General features: G+C 45.0%; 4 protein-coding genes across 8 annotated transcripts in view; 2 read left to right on the top strand and 2 right to left on the bottom strand.

Moving 5' to 3' along the window:
• kat80 (katanin 80) overlaps positions 1-914 on the bottom strand; it is a 204711-nt gene extending 203797 nt beyond the window's left edge. Inside the window, exon 1 of the mRNA XM_070531014.1 lies at positions 604-914. Coding sequence (XP_070387115.1) covers positions 604-637 — 34 coding nt within the window. The 5' untranslated portion in view covers positions 638-914. The remainder of the gene's footprint in view (positions 1-603) is intronic.
• Positions 915-1344: 430 nt separating this feature from the next.
• LOC139056400 (UPF0598 protein CG30010) lies at positions 1345-3346 on the top strand. Its single transcript, XM_070534606.1, has 3 exons — positions 1345-1626; positions 1702-1750; positions 2700-3346. The coding sequence occupies exons 1-3, from the start codon at positions 1483-1485 to the stop codon at positions 3176-3178; spliced, it is 672 nt and encodes a 223-aa protein (XP_070390707.1). The 5' UTR covers positions 1345-1482; the 3' UTR covers positions 3179-3346.
• A 1758-nt stretch (positions 3347-5104) lies between these two features.
• Positions 5105-8008, top strand: LOC139047511 (uncharacterized). Its single transcript, XM_070521332.1, has 3 exons — positions 5105-5444; positions 5517-6487; positions 6620-8008. The coding sequence occupies exons 1-3, from the start codon at positions 5105-5107 to the stop codon at positions 8006-8008; spliced, it is 2700 nt and encodes an 899-aa protein (XP_070377433.1).
• Positions 8009-14817: 6809 nt separating this feature from the next.
• Positions 14818-23963, bottom strand: part of peo (pendolino) — a 45893-nt gene continuing 36747 nt past the window's right edge. For 3 of the 5 annotated variants that reach the window (XM_070531007.1, XM_070531005.1, XM_070531006.1), the window contains exons 9-10: positions 22991-23068; positions 16820-21622 (exon numbers count right to left, since the gene is read on the bottom strand). In XM_070531007.1, coding sequence (XP_070387108.1) covers positions 21452-21622; positions 22991-23068 — 249 coding nt within the window. In that variant the 3' untranslated portion in view covers positions 16820-21451. Of the gene's footprint in view, positions 16483-16819; positions 23069-23963 lie in introns of those variants that run through there. The other 2 variants (XM_070531008.1, XM_070531009.1) reach the window with 2 other exon arrangements.

The raw sequence follows: 23963 nt of genomic DNA, 5'->3' as shown, positions 1-23963 counted from the left end.
CGTGCGAACGACTTTCTTGGGGAAATGAAGCCATTCTATAAATCTGCACGCTAACGACCTCTACTCATCTACAATTCCCGGCTTACCTTATCTGCCACTAGGTTCAGGAATTTACCAATAAAGCCAGTGCAAAAACTGCACTACCGAATAAAAGAACCTAAGTGAAGGTGGTAACAAATGAAGTTCGTGGACACCGGTTGCACTATAAACTACCCACTAAAGACAACTGTATTGTGCGGCCATCATATCTCAGGTATCATGGAAATACTTCACCACAGACGCTTGCAAACAACACTTTAAAACTTCGCGCCAGGATGTAGCGAGTTACGGCGCTGAACAGCCATTCGCAAGCATTCGCAGAATAACATTTCATGTTACGTGCGGGGTTTGTCGAAAAAATATGCCATTGTGGATCAGAACGATGGCAACGTAATCAATAATACGTATGCAATGAACCATGGTCACCGATCACTTCGGGTACAACGAATCAATGAATGGTGGTGTTGCATATTTATTATATACAATATTTTGACGAAAGAAATGTCACACTTGCAGCGAAAGCTGACGCTTTGCTTACAACGTATAGTTGGAAAGATTACTTACGAAGTTTCCATGCTCGCTTTGTTGCTTTGGCCATCGTCGTTAGTCCCGGAAATCAAAAGGTAATCCTACACAAAAATTTGGCCTCTTGCACATGAACAGTTGACCAGGCATGATACGCTAAAGTTGTCTTGGTACGTCACGCCATTCGTTTTTTTACGGTGTCAAACGCGATGGAGACATGACGATAACGTCGTCGAAGTGTCCAAAGAACTCGGAGAAATACACGACGCCGAATAACCCACACAGCACGCGATGTTAATCCCACTCTAGTTGTGGAACGCCACATACAGACCGAGAGCGCTTTGCTTTGACTGCAGACAGCTGCTCCCTCTGTACGACGGTTTTAAAATCCTGCAACGTGATTGGTCTAAACAAAAAAGGCTCGCCCGCCTCGCAGGACAGCCGTAACAGCCGTGGATGTAGCGCACGGCATAGAGAAAACTTCAGGTAACGAAAGCTCAGAAAGCCGACCACGAAAACATCTGCAACCGCCAGATGGCAGGCTGCACAGAAACGATATACGAAGCGACGTTTATTAATTAAGATTTTATGTTCTAAACGTAAAATTACTACATAATATATCTCCTAAAATTTTATTTGAAAATGTAGTAAAAAGAATTGAATTAAAAACGCTTTGTTATTTTACAAAATCTTAGCTACATGGGCGCTTATTTGTATGCAGTGGCATTCTTTGTACTCGTGCTAACGTTCTGTATGCAAGCTGTTGTATGCTACACTACGTTTTTAGTTAATGGCTGCTTTCAAGCGTAGTGTGATCGGCTAGCCCATGTGGTCGGAAGCCGCGCGCACACGCTTTGCATAATTTGCCAGTAACTGCTTGCAGCTGTTTAAATCGTTCGTTTACCACAACCGAGAAGAATGGTTAGGTGGCGCGCTTTATGCTGGAAATTGCACCGTAAACTGCCAAGTCGTGGCGTCCTTAGAAACCTTCATTATGAACAGGGCCAGGCTACGAAAGAGTATTCGAGGGAGTACTTCTATTTTATTGATCATCAAGGAATGGTACGCCCTGTTCTCACGTAGAACTGCTGCCTAATGAGAATAAGTTGTGTTCACAATTTGTCTTCTGGCATGCAGCTTTTTCTAGACGATTCCAGAATGAAGAATTTCACGTCATGCTTCAAAGGTATTGTGATCACTTATCGCAGCAAGTTTAGATCTATTGTGCCGAATATGTAGCGATAGTATAATCGGGTGGCATTCGCAAGAGGTTGTGCTTTAAGCAAGTGAGTTGGTGTTTGCTGCGCTTTTGCCCTACGTTGCTTCCAGCTTGGGAGCTCGTATGATTTATGGTTTTAACCAGTTTCATTATCAACCGCTATATCACACATTAGCACGCATTTGCCACACGTACCATAACGTGACACATGCGTCCTTACCTGCTTCCACAAATTTTGTTTGGTGTTGCCAGTTACTTTATTTCACACTTCCAGTTCGTACTACCACAACTTTACACCGGAATGTGAAAAGTGAATGCAACATACCATTTATGCGCGATTACTTGGAATGCGCGCTTCCGCGTAGCTACGTAACCCATTTCTGAACGAGTTGTAGAGTGCCTGTCCCATGCGAATTCGCGGCGTTGCACGCATTGTTGATCGTGCCAGCCTTGCAGATTCTATTTTTTTTTATTTTTCGCTCTTCAGTTTTTGGTGACTTTCTGTTGTTTGCATGCATGCAGTTATGGGAATGCGTTCTATCTCGAGATAGCTTTTTGGCAGCAATTCCAGCTTGCACACAGTTAACTGGTTTTGTATATGCTTAAACTTAAAAGCATTTTGTTATTTCTTTAATTAATGCCAGCATATTTGCCCGATCTGACAACTTGCAGCACCAAATCTGTTGCAAGTCTCCATCACTGCACATGCAGTTTTCTGCAGGAAAAAGAAATACCGCACTATCAACTTGTATGTAGTACCTTTGGATGTATCAATCTCTTACCTTTTACAGTGCCCATGTATAACTTGCACATTTTATTTATTTTTTAATAGATGGCTGAATAGAATTTCATCATATTCATTGCATTATACTCAATCATTTCGTTATGTTAAACAGCATGCCTTTATGCTTTACAGAAAAGAAATTCCTGGAGTTCTTCTTTCGCCGGCTCCGGCATAATGACACTGGGAAGTATGAAGCAGAGTTTCCATTCATCTCGCCATGTGGTCGGGAGATGAATTTTGTCCACTGCGATGACCTGCCCTTCGTGTTCACGCACATAGTTCAATTGCCAGAAGAAAGTAAACAGCCAGGTTCAAAAGGCTTCCTCCTACACAACCATGCAGGAAACCTACTAAAGGTTGAGTTTACGCCACAGCACCTTTGCATGCCTGCTGGCACAGGGAGGGTCTATCACCCCGCACCAGAAAGGGCAGGTGGAGTTGGGCTGGTTAGTTCACTCCTGGCTATTGAGCTTAGCAAACATTTCACCTTTGCTGATGACGGTGAAAAGACTCCACCTACTCACTTTGACTGGGATGGAACTCGCTATGAGCTAACAAATAGCCTTCTACCCATCATCAACCAAGTGTCAAGTTGGAATGGCACAGAATAGAAAGAATGAGCCACTAGAAGAACGCAGCCCAAGAGACAGTAACTAAATAGGGTCAGTAGTAATGCACGAATATTGCATGAAGACAACTTCCATGTATTGACAATGTACACCACTGCATATTTCTACATGGGTGGGGTTACCAAGAATAAAGCTTCATTCTTCAGAAAATTGTTTCTTTAGATGAATGTTGATAAGCACACGGACCAGAGCAAGAATTGGGTCCTATTCGGGCTTGGGATGCAGTTCTACACTTTTTCAGCTACTGCTTTTCAGGTTGCAAAACGGCATTTGAATTGGGGCAGAAAAGAATGCGACACTAACGTGCTCTCTTCTGTTGTTTGTCATTGTACATTGTTTTAAATCCCTTGAAATGAAGCTTAACCCACTTGCCTACCCGGCAATACTTTGAGAGTGGTGTAGTGCATTCAGTTACTTGTATTCTCTTTACGGAAATACCTCAAGTCCCAACCCTAAAGCTGGCTGACATAGTTGAAAGCTGTTGTAATGAAGTTAACCACCCTTGCTTTTTTTTTAAACATGTACAATCTGTAAATGCACTGCTACATGTCACCAAAGATGTCCAAGAATAATCCTTGAATTGGACTGATTGGGCATTGTTATCTCTTCATAAGTAGAAATCCTACAATCATCAGAAACAATGGTACATCATATTGCAAAATTTTTGAACTTGAGCAATATAGTTTATGATACAATAATATAATTTATAATACCATAACATAATTATAATAATACAACAATAAACTTTATGGAAATTGCATTCTTTACAGCACAACATCAAATACTTGTATACTTCAAAAGCAACATGGCCCACAAACTATTTAGTGATGCCTTTCAGGAATATTGGCCGTTCCAAAGGAAGAGCAGGAGGTTGCCGAGAATAGATAAGACACACCAGATCGTAGCTATTACCAGCTACAAATTGTCTGAACCTTGGTTATGGCCAAGCATGAACATGAAAATACTGAATTACCAGAACTTTCAACATTTCTGGAAACTCAAAATACTTTACACTGTGAGTGATGCAAGGAATGAGGTCATAGCACAATATTTTTTCTTCTGGAACATCTGCCGGCCCAGCTGGTCGCCATGCGTCACGTTCCGTCTCGAAGCGCAGGGCCAGCGAGAGTAGACAGAGTAGCATTAGCCGTAAGCGATCAGTCACGTGACCGCTTGAGCTGGGCCGATGCAGCAAGGCACGGTGCCAAGAAAGCACAAGGGGGTGCCACCACCTCCAATTCCCCCGCAACGACCAAGACCATTAGCACCAGCAAGACCGTCGATGGCAACAACGGCAAGACGAGGCGATGAGGACGTTGAAGGAAGCCAATGAGGCACTTAGGTGCAAAAACAACGAGCTCGAGACGAAAGTCAGTAGGCAAGAGGCCACATTAGCAAGATGGCAAATGAGATCGCGGAAATCAAGAAGCTTCTGACGACCCGTTCCACCAATAACGAAACGCCCCAAGCGGTATCATGTAAACTCAAACCCAGCATCAGCAGCGCTGTACCACCAACATCCGCTGAGAAGGAACCAGCACACAAGCGACGAGCGATCGAGAACCTGAAGGAGCACAAGCTCAACGACCGGGTGGACAACCTGAAAGACAAGGTCGACCAAATCGAGGAAAACCTCGACGGGCTCGAAGATTATATTAAGACGGCCTTCACCAAGATGATTAACAACAGGTTCGCCGCCATTGAGCGGACGTGTCAGCAGTTAACGAACGCAATACAGCAAATAACGCAGCAGTACAATCAGCAACAATCATGGCTGCTCCAGCAACAGCAACAACTACAGCAGTGAAGGGTCTCGTGACCTGGCACTGGAACTGTAACGGTTTCGCTAGCAAGAGGGCAGTCTTGCAGCAACACATAACACAAGTAGCACGCAAGCCGGATATAATTATGATACAAGAGACTCGCACTGATGCATTGTCGCTACCCGGTTATCGAGTATACGCCAAGTCTCCTAAGGTCAGCGGCGGTAGAGGGATATGCACATTGGTTCGCAAGGGACTCACCTTCATTGAGCACGAGTTGCACAACAGTAAAATTGAATACACTCTCATCGAGGTCGTTACGGGCAAGAAACAAAAGAACAGCACCTTTCTGCTTAACGTCTGTAGTAGCCCTTCACACTGGAAGCAAAAATTCAAGACGCTCCTTCACAGAGCCAGCACTGTGGCGGGGGCTCACAGGCTCGTCACCTGCGGGGACTTAAACGCAGCGCACCCGACATGGGGATGTAACAAGCAATTGGCCAAGGGGTGAGACCTGTTCCAAGACACATTAGACCTGGGCTTCACCCTCATCACAGACCGGACTGATCCTACAAGGATTGGGAACTCTGTGTCCAGGGATACGACGCCGGATCTCGCGTTCGTGAAGAACGACGAGAAGGGAAATATCTCCTGGCGCAACACGGGGTCAGAGCTCGGCAGCGACCACTACATCGTAGAGGTCATCATACCGGAGGAGGTCAACGCCTCAGAGGATACCAGAAAACATAATTTTACGGATTGGGATGCCTTCCGTTGCCTGTTATCAACGGAGATGGAGGAAATCAAGAACATAGAAGAATGGTCAGCCCACATCGCGGGGAATGTCAAAGAGGCGACCAAAATCATAGAAACGGATGAGCAGGTCGACAAGGTTGACAGCCGCCTCGCGCACTTATTCGAAGCAAAGCAATCTATCCTAAACAGGTGGAAGAAGCAACAACTAAATCGGCGCCTAAGGAAGAACGTGGCGGAGCTGAATCGCGCCATTGAAGTCCATTGTCGATTGCTCTGCATGCAACAGTGGAACGAAATCTGTAACGCTGCGGACGGGCAGATGCATTGGGGCAAAACCTGGAACTTGGTGCGACATCTGCTCGACGAGACTAAAACAAAATCCCACCAACGCGACCGCCTCACAAAGATCATTCACAGAGCAGTCAAGGAAAACGGGGAAACCGAAGTAATCAGACGCATAGACAGCAAGTACCTTCCGGTTACACCCACGGAAAGGCATCCCGAGTACGGCGGTCAAGCCAACGAGAAGCTCGACCGCGACATCAGCGTTGAGGAGGCGCGAGCGGCCCTGCACGAACTAAACAGCAAGTCGGTGGCCGGCCCGGATAACATCTCGAACAGAGCGCTCAAGAACCTCACCGGTTATTACAACAAGTGCTGGAGGGCGGGGTCACTGCCCCAGCAGTGGAAGGCTGCCAAGACCATCCTCATCCCCAAACCAGGCAAGCCGCCGAACATGGACAACCTCCGGCCCATCTCGCTCACGTCCTGCGTGGGCAGGGTGTTGGAGCACGTCCTCATGTGTAGGTGGCAGGATTACCTGGAGGAGTCGGGACTATACCCCACCACGATCATCGGGTTTCGGCGTTCCCTCAGCACCCAAGACGCAATGATTCTGTTGAAGAAAGATATAATTGACGATGACACCCTAACGAAAGACAACAAGGCCATTCTGGGGTTGGACCTGCAGAGCACCTTCGACAAGGTGAAGATCTCTGCGATCCTAGCCCAGGTGTCCAGACTCAACATGGGCACAAGAACGTACAATTACATCAAGGACTTTCTGACGGGGCGGACTACCGAGCTCTGCGCCGGCGATCTACGGCTCCAAGAGAAGAGGCTCGGCAGTGTCAGGACCCCCCAGGACTCGGTCATCTCGCTGTTGTTATTCAACCTCGTTATGATTGGGGTGGCCAAGCGACTCTCTCGCGTCGCGGGCGTCTGGCACACCATCTGCGCCGATGACATCACGCTGTGGGTTCCGGGAGGCAGCGATGGTCACATTGAGAGCACGCTGCAAGAAGCCGTCGACGTGATCGAAGACCTGCTGAATGGTTCCGGTTTGATTTGCTCACCGAGCAAGTCAGAACTGCTGGTGTTACTACCGAAGTACGTTAGACGTAACAAGAGCGAAGCGAGGGATTACGAGGCCATCAAGATCGTGACGAGGAATGGCCAAGTGATCCCAGAGGTCGACAAAATCCGGGTGCTCGGCATGATTATAGACAAGCGACGCGGCAATGGCGAGACCATTTTCCGCCTTACAGCCAAGATTACCAACGCAATACGGCTCATCAGACGGGACGCCAATCACAAGGCCGTGATGAAAGAGGAAAGCTTGAATCAGCTTGTGCACTCCTTCGTAATCAGCCACGTCACCTACGTTGCAGCCTTCCACAACTGGATGCAGTGTGAAAAGAATAAGATCAACGCCCTGATACGCCAAACTTACAAAGCGGCGCTCGGACTATTCGAGTGTACGAACACCAACAAGCTCCTGAGCCTGGGGGTACACAATACCTTCGAGAAAATTGCGGAAGCGCAACGGACCGCCCAGCTGGAGCGGCTCTCTATGACCGAAGCCGGCAAGCGCATACTTCAATACTTAGGCTTCACGCCCGGGGCGAAAAAGTCCAGTAGCGACGTTTCTGTCCCGAACGGGACCCGGCGCCGGATTCAAGTAGACCTCATCCCGAGAAACATGAACCCGGAGTTTAACAAGGAGAGAAGAGCGGCGAGGGCCAAGGCCCTCATCGACTTTCAAGCCAAGGACGAGCACGCAAGGTTCGTGGATGCGGCAGAATACCAGGGAGACTGCGCGGCATTCGTAGCTACTGTCATCGAGGCGTCGTCCGGCGCGACAAGGGCAGCGGCGGAGCTTATGGGTCCACGAGGCGTGTCAGACAGAGGAGGTGGCCATTGCCCTGGCCATTGCCGACCCCGGGTGCCAGACGGTGTTGTGCAATTTGCGAAGTGCAGTGGAGAATTATGCAAAGGGCAAAGTGTGTGGTGAGGCTGTGCGCGTTCTGTGCTCGGCTGACCTGCAACGAGAGAATCAATATATTAGAATCAAATGGTTCCCCGCGCATGCGGGCAACAATGCGTCGGAGAAGCATGATAACCACAACGAGACGGCACACGCAGTGGCGCGAGCGCTAACCAACCGTGCCGCTGCAACCGACCGTCCAACGTGGTGTACTGCCAAGGACCGCATGACGACGTTCAACGAGCTTACACAGTTCCACCGCCTGGCTCGAAGAACTTTCCCACCCCCGCACCCGGGGCTGAGCCGAGCGGAAGCGGTGCTGTTCAGACAATTGCAAACTGGTTCCTTACCCACCCCAGTGTTAATGACTCATCTATACCGAAAATTATATGCGAGTGATGTGTGCCGCATGTGCCAGCGCGAGAGGGCCACCCTGACGCACATCCTATGGGATTGCACCAAGTTCCCTGACGAAGCTTCGACAAGTACAACGATTCCGCCGCGACTCGCGGCTGCGGCGGAATGCTACGACCACGAAAGCCAAACCTGGGCCATCCAGCACGCCTTGGCGGCTCATGAAAGACAAAGGCCGAGCGAAACCGGCGGAACGTTGCCCCTCAGGGTGACTGACCGCGGGAGTAACATGCGCTGGAGTTGAGTAGAGACCACTCGCTGAGAAGACGCCAGGGCCCGCGTCACGGCGCCATTTAGTCATCGTGTCGTTCTGCAGGCGACTACATGAAGTTGTTTCTCTCTCTTCTGGAACTAGTTACACATTTAATTGATGTGCAAAACAGATGCAAAGTATGTCAAGAATGGGAACAACCACACTTGCATTCATCCACCCGAAGCCTATTTAAGTTTAACTTAAGGAGGCTTCGAATGAATCAACATCATTTAAAGATGTTCTCCTTAATAAGAACAGCTGAAGTTGCATCTGCTTGTTACTGTATACACTCCCAGCACCCCAAATTAAAAAAAAAATTTAAACAAGCCTTAGATTTTATTTTATATACATTATCATCATGTGGCAACCAATTTATGTGGTGCAAAGAAGGAACTATTTCAAGAACTAACCTTCACATTTTTTTACTTGATGCGACATGTTGCTCATGCATTCAGAATAAAGTCCCTTGTGATAGCGTGTTTCATAGGCAGAAAGTTTTCATTTTTCCACGGGGGGGGCTGGGCCCTGACCAGCTTTCCAAACCTTATATATATATATATATTTCTTGCACTTGAAGAAATTTCGTGTGACCTCTAAGACGGCCTTACATGAGAATTTACAAGACCTCATAGTAGGAAACAGTTCAATTTCACAGCCAGAGTCCTCTCCCACCACCAAGAATCTGGCATCTCTCAGTGATGTGATCTTCCTTAGTGTAATTTACACTTCGCTATCACTAATACTGCTTTGACTTTTCGGTGAAACTGCAGCCTCTCTCTCTTTCTTTTTTTTGTGAGTCCGAGTATAAGCGCTCCTGCGCGTGACTGCTGTTGATTCTGATTTCACGTGAATCCGGCTTAACCTCATTTTAGTTACTGAGTGAACTATAAAGGGTACCCCAACTATCATGCAACAAGACTTAAAGAGCAGTTGCATTACTCGAAGAAAACCTAGTGCATATTGTTTCCAGTACAGTGGAGTAGCTGCCAGTAATTCTATCGTTCCTGAAATTTAATTCCACAATTGCAATTACCTAATTTCAGAAGTACTGTCCTAATTAGCAAAGTGTCAATGAGGCATTTGTAGGCACCCCCAAATGACATCCAACTGCTGTGGTTTCAGTGGCATACTAATTACGCACAATTTTTTCCAACTTGCAAACAAACCTCGCGAAATATGAAAAATACCACGCGACTGCACTCCCACCCACATCATAAGGCAGTGCCCTCAAATAAGCTGATTGAAAGCAACTGCACTGCCTGTCGCAAACCCGAAGAGACAGCGCATCGCCTTGATAAGCCTTGACAATGGTACGGAAGGAGCACCAACAGCAGGTTTCGCAGCTTTCCAGCTGGCTATTCCTTCATCTGTAAGTCGCACTTATTATCCTTCTCTTAAAGCCGATTGATCACATTGATAACAAAAGCCGTTTGATAACGTGGCCAAAGCGCCATTCTGACCACACAAAAAACGCGAAAAGCAATGTAATGGGCATAGCATGTTTCAAAATCACGACTTTGCTTGCACCGCATCAACAGAGTGCGCGCAGCTATATTTCGCACCAGAAACTTGCTTCGGACCAAAGTCAAATTAAAATGACCCTTCTAGTTTTCATGAGAGTGTATGCGTGCTGCAAAAACAGGTTTAGAGCATAAAATAAAAGCGAAATAAGAAGACTGGGGAGTGACCCATGTGCTGAGAAAAGGCAAAACCGATGCATTCAATAAATAACCACTTCTAAATGAGCCGAATTGGCAATCAGGATGCCTGCACAAAAAACAAACAAAAGTGCATCAGATTTCGGTGTGCCCTTATTATCTGTGAATTCGTAAGCGCCATTGAACACCAGCTGCTGCCTAGAGGACGTGTTTGAATAGGTCTCCTCCTGCAGCTACGCAGTACTGAGTCCGCTTTATCACATCTTCAGTGGCTTTCTTGATGACCGACGCTCGAATTTTACGGCAGACATCCGTTATTCTTGTCTTGAGCTAATTTGACTTCCTTGTCGATCATTTAAGCACAATCTTTCACATAACCCTAAAGAAAGAAATCGAGTGGAGGGAGATCAGATGACCTAGCTGCCAAATTTACAGTCCCATGCTTTCCAGTCTATTGCGCATGATAAGTCTCATCCAGCCAGTTTCGTGCTCAGCTGCTGCAGTGTGCTGGTGCTCCATCTTGCTGATATCACAAATGTGGGAGACGTGACAGTGGGACTTCGCTGAGAAATTCACGCACCACTCCAAGAATTTCATCAACATAACGTCAACGTTGAAGAAGATGGGACTGATTTTATCACCGGCGTAAATTCCGCACCCCACATTAAACAACCACTGGTACTGGTGCAGATTGCGCTTTGCCCAGTGTACGCTGCAGTCACTCCAACAATGTGCATTATGGAGATTTACCTAGGCGTTTCTGTGAAAATCGGCTTCATCTGTGCACATGTTGTTGCTCAAAAAGTCCAGTGACTCATCAGCTTTTTTGAGGACCCAATTAGAGAAATTTATACGATTCTACAGGTCCCTGTCTTCCAAGTATTGGTGCCGGTTAAGGTGGTACGGGGGAAAGGCCGTCGTTTAGAATCCTCCCAACTGATAACTTGGAAATTGGTATCTGGGCAGCTACGTCCCGCACGCTAGCATGAGGGTTTGAGGCCACAAATGCTAGAACGTTGGCTAGGACTCAAAGATGGAGTCATACGCAGCTGTTTCTTGAAGCTGCCAGTTTGTATCAGGTTTTTATCATCTCCGATGATAGTCGACGTGTTTGGTCTACCGCCACACTTCCATGACTGTTATATAATTGTGGCCTTCCTCTTCTCATTTCCAGCTCCCAAGGCAAGGATCATTTTTTACCTTCTGCTCATTAGAGAAACACATGGCGACTGGGACGAAACAAAACGCGCCTTTGAACATTTGCACTGACATTGTCAATTCGCTTTTGTGGCAATAGGTTTTGCAGCAAAAAAGAACCAGCGGTGCACTTTATCTACTGTAAGAGTTGGGGTCGGGCATGAAATAGATGGTAGCTGGCCCATGCCGTCGTCCGACTCGTCCACGCTAAGGATGTTGTTGAAGGGAGGGACTTGTTCTCATCGAGAATGTGGAACATGGGATTTATTTACAGTATCTACATGAAGGGTGGAGAACGTTACATTTCATCAGTCTAACATGACTGAAAAAGAATGCAGAATGAGCAGCCGCAAAACGGCTGCTTAAAAACACTCTGTTCTCCCTAGATCCCTAGGTGAGGGAAAACGGCTGTTCAACCTTCGACCAATGGGAGCGTCCAAAGTCATCATAGTCGACCCGTCTTTGAGGGGGAGGGTTCACACACTCACTTTTGTACTTTGGTTTCACTGAACACACCGAGGTGACAGGGTTCTTGTAGAGAGGGGTCTTGACCCAAGCAGGCGCCTCTTGATCACCGAGCTGACCCCGCAGTCAGTAGTCGCGGCGTCTGTCCACTGACTGTGATGACCTCTGGGGCCCGTGGGAAAGCACTGCAAAACATCCCCTTCCAGGAGTTCCCTCGCTCCAAGCAAACTGTGAAGGCGACAGCGAATCGACTAACAATACTTGGTCTCCGAACATGGCTAGACATGCCGGCGCCTTTGGGCTGATGAAGAGGTGCATTGTTGTCATTACAAAGCGAGTTGTCGCAGCGGGCTGGGAAGGGTTCGGAGGTCGCTTCTCCAAATATCGCAGCCCCCGCAGGCCGATCGTAACACTACACTAAGACAACAGCTATCACAGCTTGTTTCCAACACCAAACATGATGTGTTGCTTTGGCTAATGTGTGGCAGATAAGGTACTAGCTTGATGATGATGATGATGTTTTACAGTGAAGCTGTATATGGCTAGCCGATTCGTCCATCTGTCTGTCTGTCGCCTGTACGCTGAAAACTCCTCCGGCGCAACCTCATGCGAATGCACAAAGAAAAAAAGCGAAAGAGGCACGCGATTGGCTGCGCCGGTAGTGGCATCGTTGCTCTGCGTTGAGTGGGTGTGCAGCACTTTCTCTCTGGCCCCGAAATGGGTAGGCCACGCGTCATACATACTCCTGAGGAGCAGGTAGTTTTCAATCAGCTATGCTGTGAACAGAACGGGGAACGAGCTCGTCTACGCCGTCCCAAAGCCGAAGCCCGGGCACAAGCAGCAACTGCGTACCTAGGATCCGCAGCCTACCAAGCCGTCGTTTAATGAACCGTCGGGATTAACCCAGTGATAAACACCGAGGCGCACGTTTCAGCTTCGTTGGTTAACCATCTGTATGGAGTACTTGGGCGGTGATTTTTTTATTCGTTTCCTTCATTTCGTTCTTGCCGCTAACTCAAAAGGAGCCTGTTTGAGGGTGCTGCTTTATGATGTAGGTGGGAGCGCAGTCACATGGTATTCATCATATTTCACAGAGTTTCTTTATCAGCCGTAAAAAATTAGTACTCAGTTAGTACGTCACTGAAAATACCGCAGTCTGAGGTCCCTTGGCTGTGCCTACAAATGTCTCATTGACACTTTGATAATTATTATAGTATATCTCGAGTTAGATAATTAATTATAATTACCTAACTATATCTCAGTAACGAAAAAATTACTGGCAGCTACTCCACTGTTGCTTTTTTGTAACTTGGTGCATGATAGTTAGTTGGGACACCCTGTATATATTTATGACCTCTGCATGCAAGTCGCGATGTTTCCATCCCTAATAAATGTTATAAATTACTAGAAGTGCTTTTTAATGAGTGATTAGCTTTGCTTACTGGAAAGAGAAGCAATACTCAGACACATATCATTCACATGCATTTCACAAAAGGCTCTGCCTAGGGGTCACTAAAGTCTACAAGTTTTTTTTCAAGGTTAAAAAAGGACGCAAAGCATTTTGAAGCGAGTTGAACGTACAGCAACATAGTCATTCTCTAAGCTATCCATACTTTCAGATATAATTGTTCATTGGCTACCTCCTTCTCTTTAAAAATATACTAAACTTTCTTCTTTGTATATATTTAAATATATTGTATATGTGCATGGTGTTCACCGTGGAAATTTTAAATAATGCTGAAGTGAGAAAATACAGATGAGGCAGCCGCCGCTAGTACTTCCAATGCACTTGTTCTCCTATTGCCAAGATTTGCAGAAATAAAGCAAAGTATGAATTAAAATTCGTGAAGATCTGCACCAACAGTGATGCAGTAAGCTATTAGCCACAATAAATTTTGAATTGGAAAGGTCGAGGCAAGTCAACAGAAACCTCAAATGATGTGGGTGATAAAACTGACAATGACACGTTAGGTGGGGAGTGGGTAGGCTTTGGTATTGCCGGGGGTGAAGGGGGGGGAGGGCCTCGAAGCCCGCCCCCCCCATAGTCGATCGATGCCCATGGTGTGTTTCATTGGAGTATTTTGTATTCAGATGAAGAATGCAGTGCTTTCAGCTCCTAAGCTGAAAAATGCAATCAGTAGAAGGCCACCCATTTATACTTAGTTACTTATGACCCCTGTCCTATTATGCAGTGCTTTCAGCTCCTAAGCTGAAAAATGCAACCAGTAGAAGGCCACCCATTTATACTTAGTTACTTATGACCCCTGTCCTATTAAAGTACTTTCTACACACTGGGTGATCTATGCACTAGACCTCTTTGTTTGCGATGTCCAATGCAGGTGAGGAAAATTATAATGCATGCTGGAAATTGCAAGTGGGAAAAGAATTTAACATGCCATCATAATGTAGCATTCCCACATGATATGCCACAAATATGTTTGTACCTTGTCATAATAAAATGGCTTATAAGAAATTAATGTATCTAATGAAGTAATAACAATTCCCCTTTGTATTCCCACGGGAACTCATGCATTTAATATCCTTTTAACACAGCATCTAATACTTCCACGAGTTGCCAGCTACCTGGATAACTAGCCTCACGACTGCACTCTGCCAACATTGCCGACTACTTCACTCTGTAGCTTTGTGTATGCAGAACTTTTTGTCTTTTGGTTGAGAGTCGTGCACTATTATACAGGAATGAAATGCAAACAGTGCAGTGTGTGGCACATGTAGGTGACGTGCTTCGGTAGATGTTGCATCGTCTAACCTATATGGTCTATGGTCCAACCGCAGTGGCAATAAACTGCTTCACAGGCACAGTGAAGAATTTTTTTCACATCCTGGGACTATATTTTAAAACTATTTATTGGCCACTCGACGCAACATACGGTAACAAAAAATGAAATGAATTGTTACAAAAATACAACTGCAGGGGCAGTATTGTGTAAGGACACTCTTTATTTTCAATTTTTGTTGCCTTTCATCATTGGCTGGCATGAGGCCAGATCTTCGCTATTGCCAGTATCAGCCACTTGCTCTGACGGGAGATACAAAATGAATAGAACCATAGGAAAAGAATCCTTGCATAATACAGCCCTTGCTGCTCTAATGCTCTCAATAATAGCTCGGCATATCGGCTTCTCGTGAATCTACCAGCAATGACAAGCATTATATGAAATCAGAGCCTAACAGAGGCCCATCAACATGCTCCCAACATGCTGTACGACGTGTTGCACCACTAACTCTGCACGCACAATGCCAAAAATGGTTTAACATTGGCTGTTGTAATTGAGAAAGCAGTCGTGTCACCTATGAAGATGCAGTAGAAAATCTCCCGTGGTACTTCTGTGATGCACTGCAGACTTTTGAATCAGCTTCTGTTTACGCAGTGGCAGCGCACTGCTGCCCCTATCATGTATTCAGAGTTCCGCCAATACTATCACACACGAGAGCAAAATGAGGGTGAGGAGGAAAGGAGCTGAGCACTGTCAAGGGCCTTTCACTTGCTCTTGGCATGCACAGTGTCACATTATTATTGGTGGTGGGCAGTCCTCACCAGTGCATGCACTCCCCATTACAAAGTTGTTCCCCCTGGGAGCAGTTCTCTAGAGGACACTCCAAAAAAGTCTCGCCTCTCCCTTCATTCGTAGTTCTTCCTGGGCATGCAAATCGAGCTGCCAGCGCAAGTCACAATCTCTTCTGCCAAGCCACAATGGAAATTAGATTTTGTGCAAGTACTAAGTGTAAACAATGCGTCATTATTTAGTATACATTGGTGGCATCTCAGGACACCATGGAGGCCATGAGGTCACCAAAGCTGGAACTTGAAGTAGTCCATGAGTTGGGGGCACATCGAGGTCTCCACGTGCCAGGGGTTAATAAGCCCCTGTCCACTATTGTGGAAAGCAATCTTGTAGGCAAACACCACCGGCATGCTCTGGCCTTGGGAGCCCCAATCTACGAACCCCCTAGTCCCAGCTTTGTACCCCCCACTGCCTCTTGGGTTCCCTGGAGATTCTGTGCCGCCAGCTTTATTATAATCTTCGGTGCTTTCCTGAGGTCTCTGTTTGCTTGTATTTTTATTTTCACATGCTAAATGATCTCGTAGGACCAAACCACAAAGTAAATGTCAATTCCTTCGTGTAAATGAAGCACGAAAAAAGGAAGAGACACCCTTTCTGAAACAAACTGTAAAAACTGCTTCTCCTCCTCCTAAAGCAAAGGGCAGTGCACACCATGCTGAAAGAAGGGAACGTGAACTTCACTGGAACAGCTGTAAACATGCACTCATCCCTGACACCATCTCACCCAGAGTAGCACCAGTGATATGGCTGGCGGCAGCCTGGTCACATGACCACATGCACGCTGATAGTACTCGAAGCCTCTTGGCGGCGATCGCCTCCTTTCCTCCTTCCCTGCTCCTTTCACTTTCTTACATGGTAGCATCGGCAGAATTCAAAATATGCACCCCTGCCGCCCCTGCAGGCAATGTCAGCTGTTAAGGTAGACATCTGTTGTAAAAAAGTAACGGATACAATGTTGGCACCACCTTCAATTTCCTTATAACATGGTTTTACTGTAGTGAAAAAAAAGTATGAGAGATCCAGCCAATAATAAGTGCAAAGCTTTGATATAGGGCCTAGCAATCTACTGTGCTGGAGCATCACTGCCAATATGTAGTCTGTGTTTTGACTATGCATCCCCACAGTGATGTAAGAAAATGTTTTGGACAAATTTTGTCAAGCTGAATCTAGTGTTAATGTATCTCCTTATAATGTAAAATGTGCTTTCTCAAATGTAACACTTGTTCTAACAATTGCACTAAATGAGCATGAAGAAATTTCCACATTCAAACTGTAAATTAAATTTTTATCATATGCAAATTTGAAGATACAGAAGCAGTCAAACAGAGAATTGTGCCAGTTCATGCACTCTCTGCAGAATGACAGTGCACATACCACTAAATTGAAAGAATTTCAAGAATGGCTTCAGTTCTGCACAGCTGTGCACAAAGTAGTGGACGTGTAAGTAGCAGAACTGATCTTTTTTAAATTATGGGGTTCAACAACCAAGACAGCACAAAAGCTATGAAAGGGAGACACACCATAGTGGAGGGCTCTGAATTAATTTTGACCCCCTCGAGTTCTTCAATGTGCACCCAAAGCATAGTCCACAGGTGTTTTGTGGATGAAATTAAATGTGGCTGCTGTGACAGAGAATCTGACAAGCAACCTTGTGCTCAGCAGCAGAACACTACAGCTGCTGATCCACCATACTGGGTTGTGAAATTGGTTAACTTTTCCAACACAACTGGTTGGGACACCAGCAACAAGGGCAAGTAAAATGGCACACTTGTACTGGAGCAAAACACCTGCTACAAAGAGTGTCATGTCACAGCTTGAGTGCTCACCCAACAGCAAAATGCTGTTAACAACTAGCCAGACATGCTAACAGAGAAATGCAGATGATTCAGCAGGTATATATTATACAGTAATCATGCAATTGTCTGGTCTTGCATCTTAAAAGGCACCAGCAATTTGCAGGTGGCAGAGACTGCATCAAACACAACAGACATGTCGGCCATCACTAAAAACAACAAACAAAACAAGAGTTTATACAAAGTCATGAAAAAATGCTTATTCATGGAGCACTTATCAAAGTTTCGCAGCAATTTTTAAAAGTCACGGCACTTGGACCTTGTAGCTTTTAGTCTACTATAGTGAACAACACGAACGTGTACTGGACTATATGAAACATGCCATTTCACACTCTTTAACAGACAGCCAGAGTGAACGTAGGTTGACAATTTGTGGATGTATGATTACTAATGCAGAAAAATATGTATGTAGCACATTATAACTAACACTAAGACATGTTTTCATCATGATTTGAATTTAAGATGGCATTTGAAATTATGCTGGTCTCTATGCACCAAAAGGTGCCTCTAGAACAAAGTTAAAGGTGAAGCTACATTTTTATACGCACTGGCACTTACGAGGGCCTGCCATCATACATCTGTACCCCTTGACTGCGGTTCTCATTTTTCTTTAAATCGTAAAAAAAATGGAATAAGAGACATGCAACTCAGTGGTGATTTCAAATCAAAACCTAGACTGTAGAACTCAAACTACCTCTGCAGCTCTCAAATTCCTTAAAAAAGAAAAAAAAAAGTTATGACAAATGCATTTGCTTTTAGTATAAAAAGAAGGAAGGCACATTTATCATCTTAGATGCCTGGTGCAGCAACCTTCATGAGGCATATAATAATAATAATAATAATAATAATCCTTGTTAGAGCACACATGAGCAATTTATAGTCGCTGTTTTTACTCAAAAGGAAAAGAAATAAACCTGCTACACCTAATCCTACATACCACATTGACTGTTTAGCAATATACTACGTACCAATATCCAGCACAGAGGCAAGTGTCTGAGGCGAGCACAACTCGTTTCAGAGCATAAAAAAACTGTCCACCAAAAAGGCAGTGATCTTGTTGCATTAGAGCACGATCTCAAACAGTGCTTATTTGGAGACTCATTTGGCCAAGTTTGTACCATGTGTGTTGTGTGACAGGCATGTACAGTAGTGTACATGAAGATATATTTTGCATGTTGGGTCTTCTGAGCTAAAGTACTCAGAAAGTCGCCATTGCATTATGCCAAACCCCTAGCCTTGCACGATAGCTTCTTGAACACTCTCCGCCACATCCTGCACAGCCTACCCGCCATACACGTGACTTGCATATTCCAAGAATGTACCCTAAGAGAACCAGCTACATCAACCAGCATGTCCCAAAATATGAGCATGCTATAGCGAGAGAATCCATAAAGATGAAAGGGAGAAGTTAACTAAACGAAAGGCTTGGCATGTTATTGCAGGTTTAATATATATGATGAGGAAGAAAGAAAAAGAAAAAAGAAACGCACACACACAAAAACTTATAAATGCTGGCAACAGTAAGCACCATGAAATTAACAAAGTGGAAAGTGAGTCTATATGACACCAGCAATACACAAACATTTTTCCATCTACACGTCCCCCTGGCTACAATAGTGTACATCCTGCTTGACAACATCAAAAAAAGCAAATGCTAGCTTAATAACATAGGTACATACCTGCCAACTTGAAAAACATTAAAAATTCATAAATATTTTGTGGCCATGACAAGCTGTGCATGTGTGTGGAAGGGGGGGGGGGAGGCACAGATGCACATGTATTTATTAAATTTTGCCCTGAACGCACATCTCTTGTGGGATACATACACACTTTATTAATGATGGTTCATTCACCTTTAGACACAGCATACAAGCGGCAACAAACTTGTGGACAGCAAAGATCACAAGCCACATATCATTTCTAGTCTTTCAATTACTTTGCTGTTACCAATATCGCGTACATTAGGAAACTGTCTGAATAAGCTTGCTAGAAGCTAGTACCCCTTTGTCATATGTTGTCTTGTGCTGCCACAATAAGATAGCACGGTACCATCGCAACTTCTTCTTTGTAGGCATTTGTTGCAATCTCACGGCACCTAATTCTTCAACACCTTTAAAAACTTTCTTTTTTTTTCATACAACTTGACGCAACATTCCTAAAATCACAGAAAAAGGCCACATTCGTAAACATTACAAAAATTTGGGAGAGTAGGCAGGTTTGTAGGTATATATATATATATCTTTTTGTCCACTACTGTAATATGTAGGTATGTGCAATATTAACATAGAGTGACACCAGTTTAAACATGTAAGAAGACCAGACCAATCTTTCTCCACATGCACAAAAAAATCAGAATAAGAAATATTTATGCAGTCTATTGCCATGATGTTAAGGTCATTGCTCCCATCACAAGAGCATGCCAGCCCTCATGTATCAGTGCTCTGCTCACCTGTGCTCGCTGGTAGGAAGACAGGCCTTTGATCTCACTGTCAACAATGTCTGGTGATTTCAGTTTTATTGTGCAAGAGATGATAAGCTCTGGGGCAACAGGAAAAGTGTTCTTCACACGTTTGCAACAGGATGCATTGGCGTAACCAGGGGAGGGGGTAACCCCCCCCCACGAAATTTTCTGACGAGAACCTCTCGCCCCTTTCCTATGGAAGAGAGTTTCAGGAGGTGGACTCTGAAAGAGCGACATGGATGAAAGGAAAAGTCCGAAGGGGGAGGAGGGGGTTGTCATGTGGTGCTGCGCCATGCTCCCTCAAAGGCTGCAGAAGATAGCACGAACATTTCCTTTTCACATCGAACCACTTCTCTTTCTCTCTCTATCTCTATCTCAAGTTGCAGTACTTTCCCCGCAAGTGCTGTCGTTTCTGAAGTAGTAGTGTTCCCTTGCCTTTTCACGTCACCTTTTCTCTATCCCCTCCCCCCCTCCCCTTGTATGGGAACTGTGAGCGACGAGTGGCAAGGCTGTTAATCACTCGTTTCGCGACTGTCACCGGTTCTTCTAATTCTCTGCCTACTCTCCCCCCTCATCTCTACCATTCTATCTGGCTTCCCTGTGGACATAGGTAGAGTATAAAGGTAAGCGCTGTAATTTCTGCAGTGGTTTTGCGGGGGGACACAGATAGTCACAGCTGTTAAGAGGCTAGTGGGGCGATCAAGGCTCAGGGAGCTCCAGAGGGCATTGTGCATATTCGACGCGGTGCAAAGGTCCAAACGAGTTTCTCGCACCTTCTGTCCTCTCGGCCACACTTCTTCCATGTATATACAGACTCTGAACCACCCCGGACAAGCAAACTTTCAAAAAAAGAAAGCTTTGCTTTAAAAAAATGCTGATTTGCACAAGGCTAAATATATCAAGGACGGGGGTGCTGGGCCAAGGAAGCTAAGAAACCACCATGACAAACAGGTGGGAGGCCAAGTAAAAGATTGGCCCCGAAGGCCACAGAGAAACAGAGACATAGGAATGCTAGCAGCCACCACGCCGATCAACAACCTGGTGAAGGTTGAAGAGTATGACAGTGACTAAAGAAAAAGAATTTTAAGACGATGAGAGGGAGAGGAGGGACGCACACAAAGGTGTCAAAAACAAAGTTGGCAGGTAATTATGGACATAGGGAGAGCGTCCTGTCACTGCTCGATGGCTCAACACCAGACAGCCATGGCCAGCTGCCTAGCTGAGGCTCAGCTACCACGTGCTGCTTGCTGCAGAAAGCCCATCCTAACTAAATGTGTCAGCCGGGTGTCAGGAGACACTTTCACAGCTGCTGCCCGTATTTTACTGTGAACAACGGATGCCATAATTTTCACAAAGGCTTCTAAACAGGAAGCAGCCCTGCCTCGGACTGTCTGCCTCACCAGTTCCAGAGTCTGATCAAATCGCAATATGCGCCGCATGATCACTACAATACCTTACCACAAGTTACTTCCAAGCATCTCTTCAAACAAGTCAGACAGCAGGTCACCAAAAGTGAGTGAAACTTGCATCATATGATACTATCAAAGTTCTAGCGCAAAGCTTCGTTCCTTTATTTTTAAATCTAGAATAATATAGCACGCCCACAACGTTGAAAGTGTGATTGAGTGATAGGAAGCTTGCAAAATAGTGCCCACCCTCTCCTGTATGTAGCCGTGGCCGTACAACTCACTAGAAGGTCTGGCTGGAAAACAAAGGTGATCTCCAGTGTAACCTGGGCTGCAACAAGTCTAGCCTGCAAATGAGAAGACACACGATAGTGTGCTATCTTGCTTTTGTATGGCCCCGTTTTTAGCGCTGTTCATTTTTCCAAGTCATGTACCAGCTAGGTCATCAACATACATTATACAAATGCATCAATTCATAAACAAAATTAATTTTTTTTAATACCATAATTTGTAAAGATTGCATAAGAATGATAGCATAATTTGATACGAAGTGGCTGCAAAACGTGCCTCCTCGTTGTTAAAGCATTCTTGTCCAGGAATTTCTTTGAGTGGTGTACAACCCCCCCCCCCCCCCACACACACACACAGAGAGAGAGAGAGAGAGGAACGAGGTGAAGGAGCCATCAGTGGGAACCCCCCTCCTCCTGAAATAAATTTCTGGCTACACCACTGACAGGATGTACCTACATATTTGACAAACTGGTCTGTTGAAAATGAAAAATCTTGCAAGCCATGACAGGACAAGAAGCAGCTTCGCACTCACAATCATATTTCCAGGTATTACAATTGCATTAGGCATTAACTGGCTCAAAATATCACAATAGTCATACCAGACTGCACACCCTTTCATGTCCTAATGGCAGACGGCTTTTTCTAGTTAATAACATCTGCACAGCCAATACCTTTGGTCATCTGCCAATATCTTCATTGTGTTTGCACATTCTTCTGGAATTTCGGCAAATATTCAGCAGTAATTATTCTGAAGTACCATAACATGCGTACCAAAGCTGCGCAGCACAACTTTAGTTATAGTGGTGAGCACAATTCCATGAAAGTTAAATGCACGAACTTACCATCAAACTTGATCCTTAATTACATCCTGCAAGTGCAGTGGTATAGTTGCGACCAATGTAAATTTACCATAATACAGCGGAATGTCATAACATTTGCTCCCGTGAATTATAGCAAATTTTGTGTGCAGTTTCAATGCCATGCAACTTCATCAAACATGCAGCTTAAATAAATTGTAATAATTTATATTCAATCATTTATCTTGGGTCTACCTTGTCATACAATTTTTAAGCATGGAGTACTGAACTGCTCGTGGTCATATGTCAAGTGCATAAACTTGAACCACAGGCAGTGACTCCCTCACATACATATTGCAAAAAAAAAAAAATTTAAAATGCAGCTCTGCCACTGTTTCACCTGCGTGCTTTGCCCCAACATTTACATGAGTACATTGTGGTTGCCCTGAACTTCAATTAAATGAAGAATCATTGCACCTGTACCCATAAATTTCCTAACAAAGACCTCATAATTATACAACAAGTGCTTTTCAGTGTAAATCAAACACCAACAGCAAACGGGCAGTTCAACAAAATCAGCACGGTAAATCACTTCGGTGGGTGTCAGGATGCAGTCTTGGAAAATACCTGCATGCAGCCACGCTTGACCCAGGTTAAGCCAACACTACTAGGCGAGTCCTCCACTGTTTCTTCAGCAGTTTCAACCTGTGTCACCAAAAACGTCAAACAACTCACTGTCAAGCAAAGGCTCTTTGCACAAATGGCTCTTGTATGCTCACACAGAGTCCTCTTCCTTTTTTAACAAAGTGAGGCTTCTGCAATCTTAAATGTTGCGAATAACAGTCTTCTTAACTGAATGTGGCCACCAATCAGCGTCATAAGGATATTGCAAACTTACAGGGCACCGTGCTTCAGAACGCCCACTCATGCCAAGGCTGCTCATGAGATAATGTTGACCAATAAACTTGGCTATAACAGCAGGCAGCAGCAATGTTAAGTGTGATCCTGGTACTCATGATCACTACGAGCCGACTGAAAAAGGGCCCTTCATGTAAACAGAGCTAGCACCAGATTAAGTTTTCTTCTAGTTCCTAAACATATTCAATTGTCTTCAAATTGATTAAGTGATGCACAGTCCAGAAGACTCCTCTTATACACAATCTTTTTTTGTGAACATAAAACCACAGCCATTCACTAGTATGGTCGGTCAAAATATAATTCGATCGAATTACATATTCGATCGGAAGGTCAACAATCAACAAAAGTGACCAGGTAAAATACCTAGGCATTAAACTCACGCCTAACCTTAACTGGGAGCCTCATATTTCGACCATGTGTCAAAAAGCCATAGGCAAACTATCCTTTTTAAAAAGAAAACTGCGTGCAGCACCACCACACCTCAAACTAAATGCATACAAAACACTAATAAGACCATGCCTAGAATACGCTGATCTAATCTGGAGCCCTCATCAAAACTGCCTTATAAATAAAATAGAACGCATACAAAAATGAGCAATTAGGTTTGTATATTCGGACTACAAAAGGCAGTCCAGTATCTCAGGTCTGCTAGCAAGGGCAAACCTAAAACCCCTCTCGCAGA

The sequence above is a fragment of the Dermacentor albipictus genome, chromosome 1, assembly GCF_038994185.2.
Source record: "Dermacentor albipictus isolate Rhodes 1998 colony chromosome 1, USDA_Dalb.pri_finalv2, whole genome shotgun sequence".
Classification (NCBI taxonomy): domain Eukaryota; kingdom Metazoa; phylum Arthropoda; class Arachnida; order Ixodida; family Ixodidae; genus Dermacentor; species Dermacentor albipictus.
This window is presented reverse-complemented; position numbering and strand designations above follow the sequence as displayed.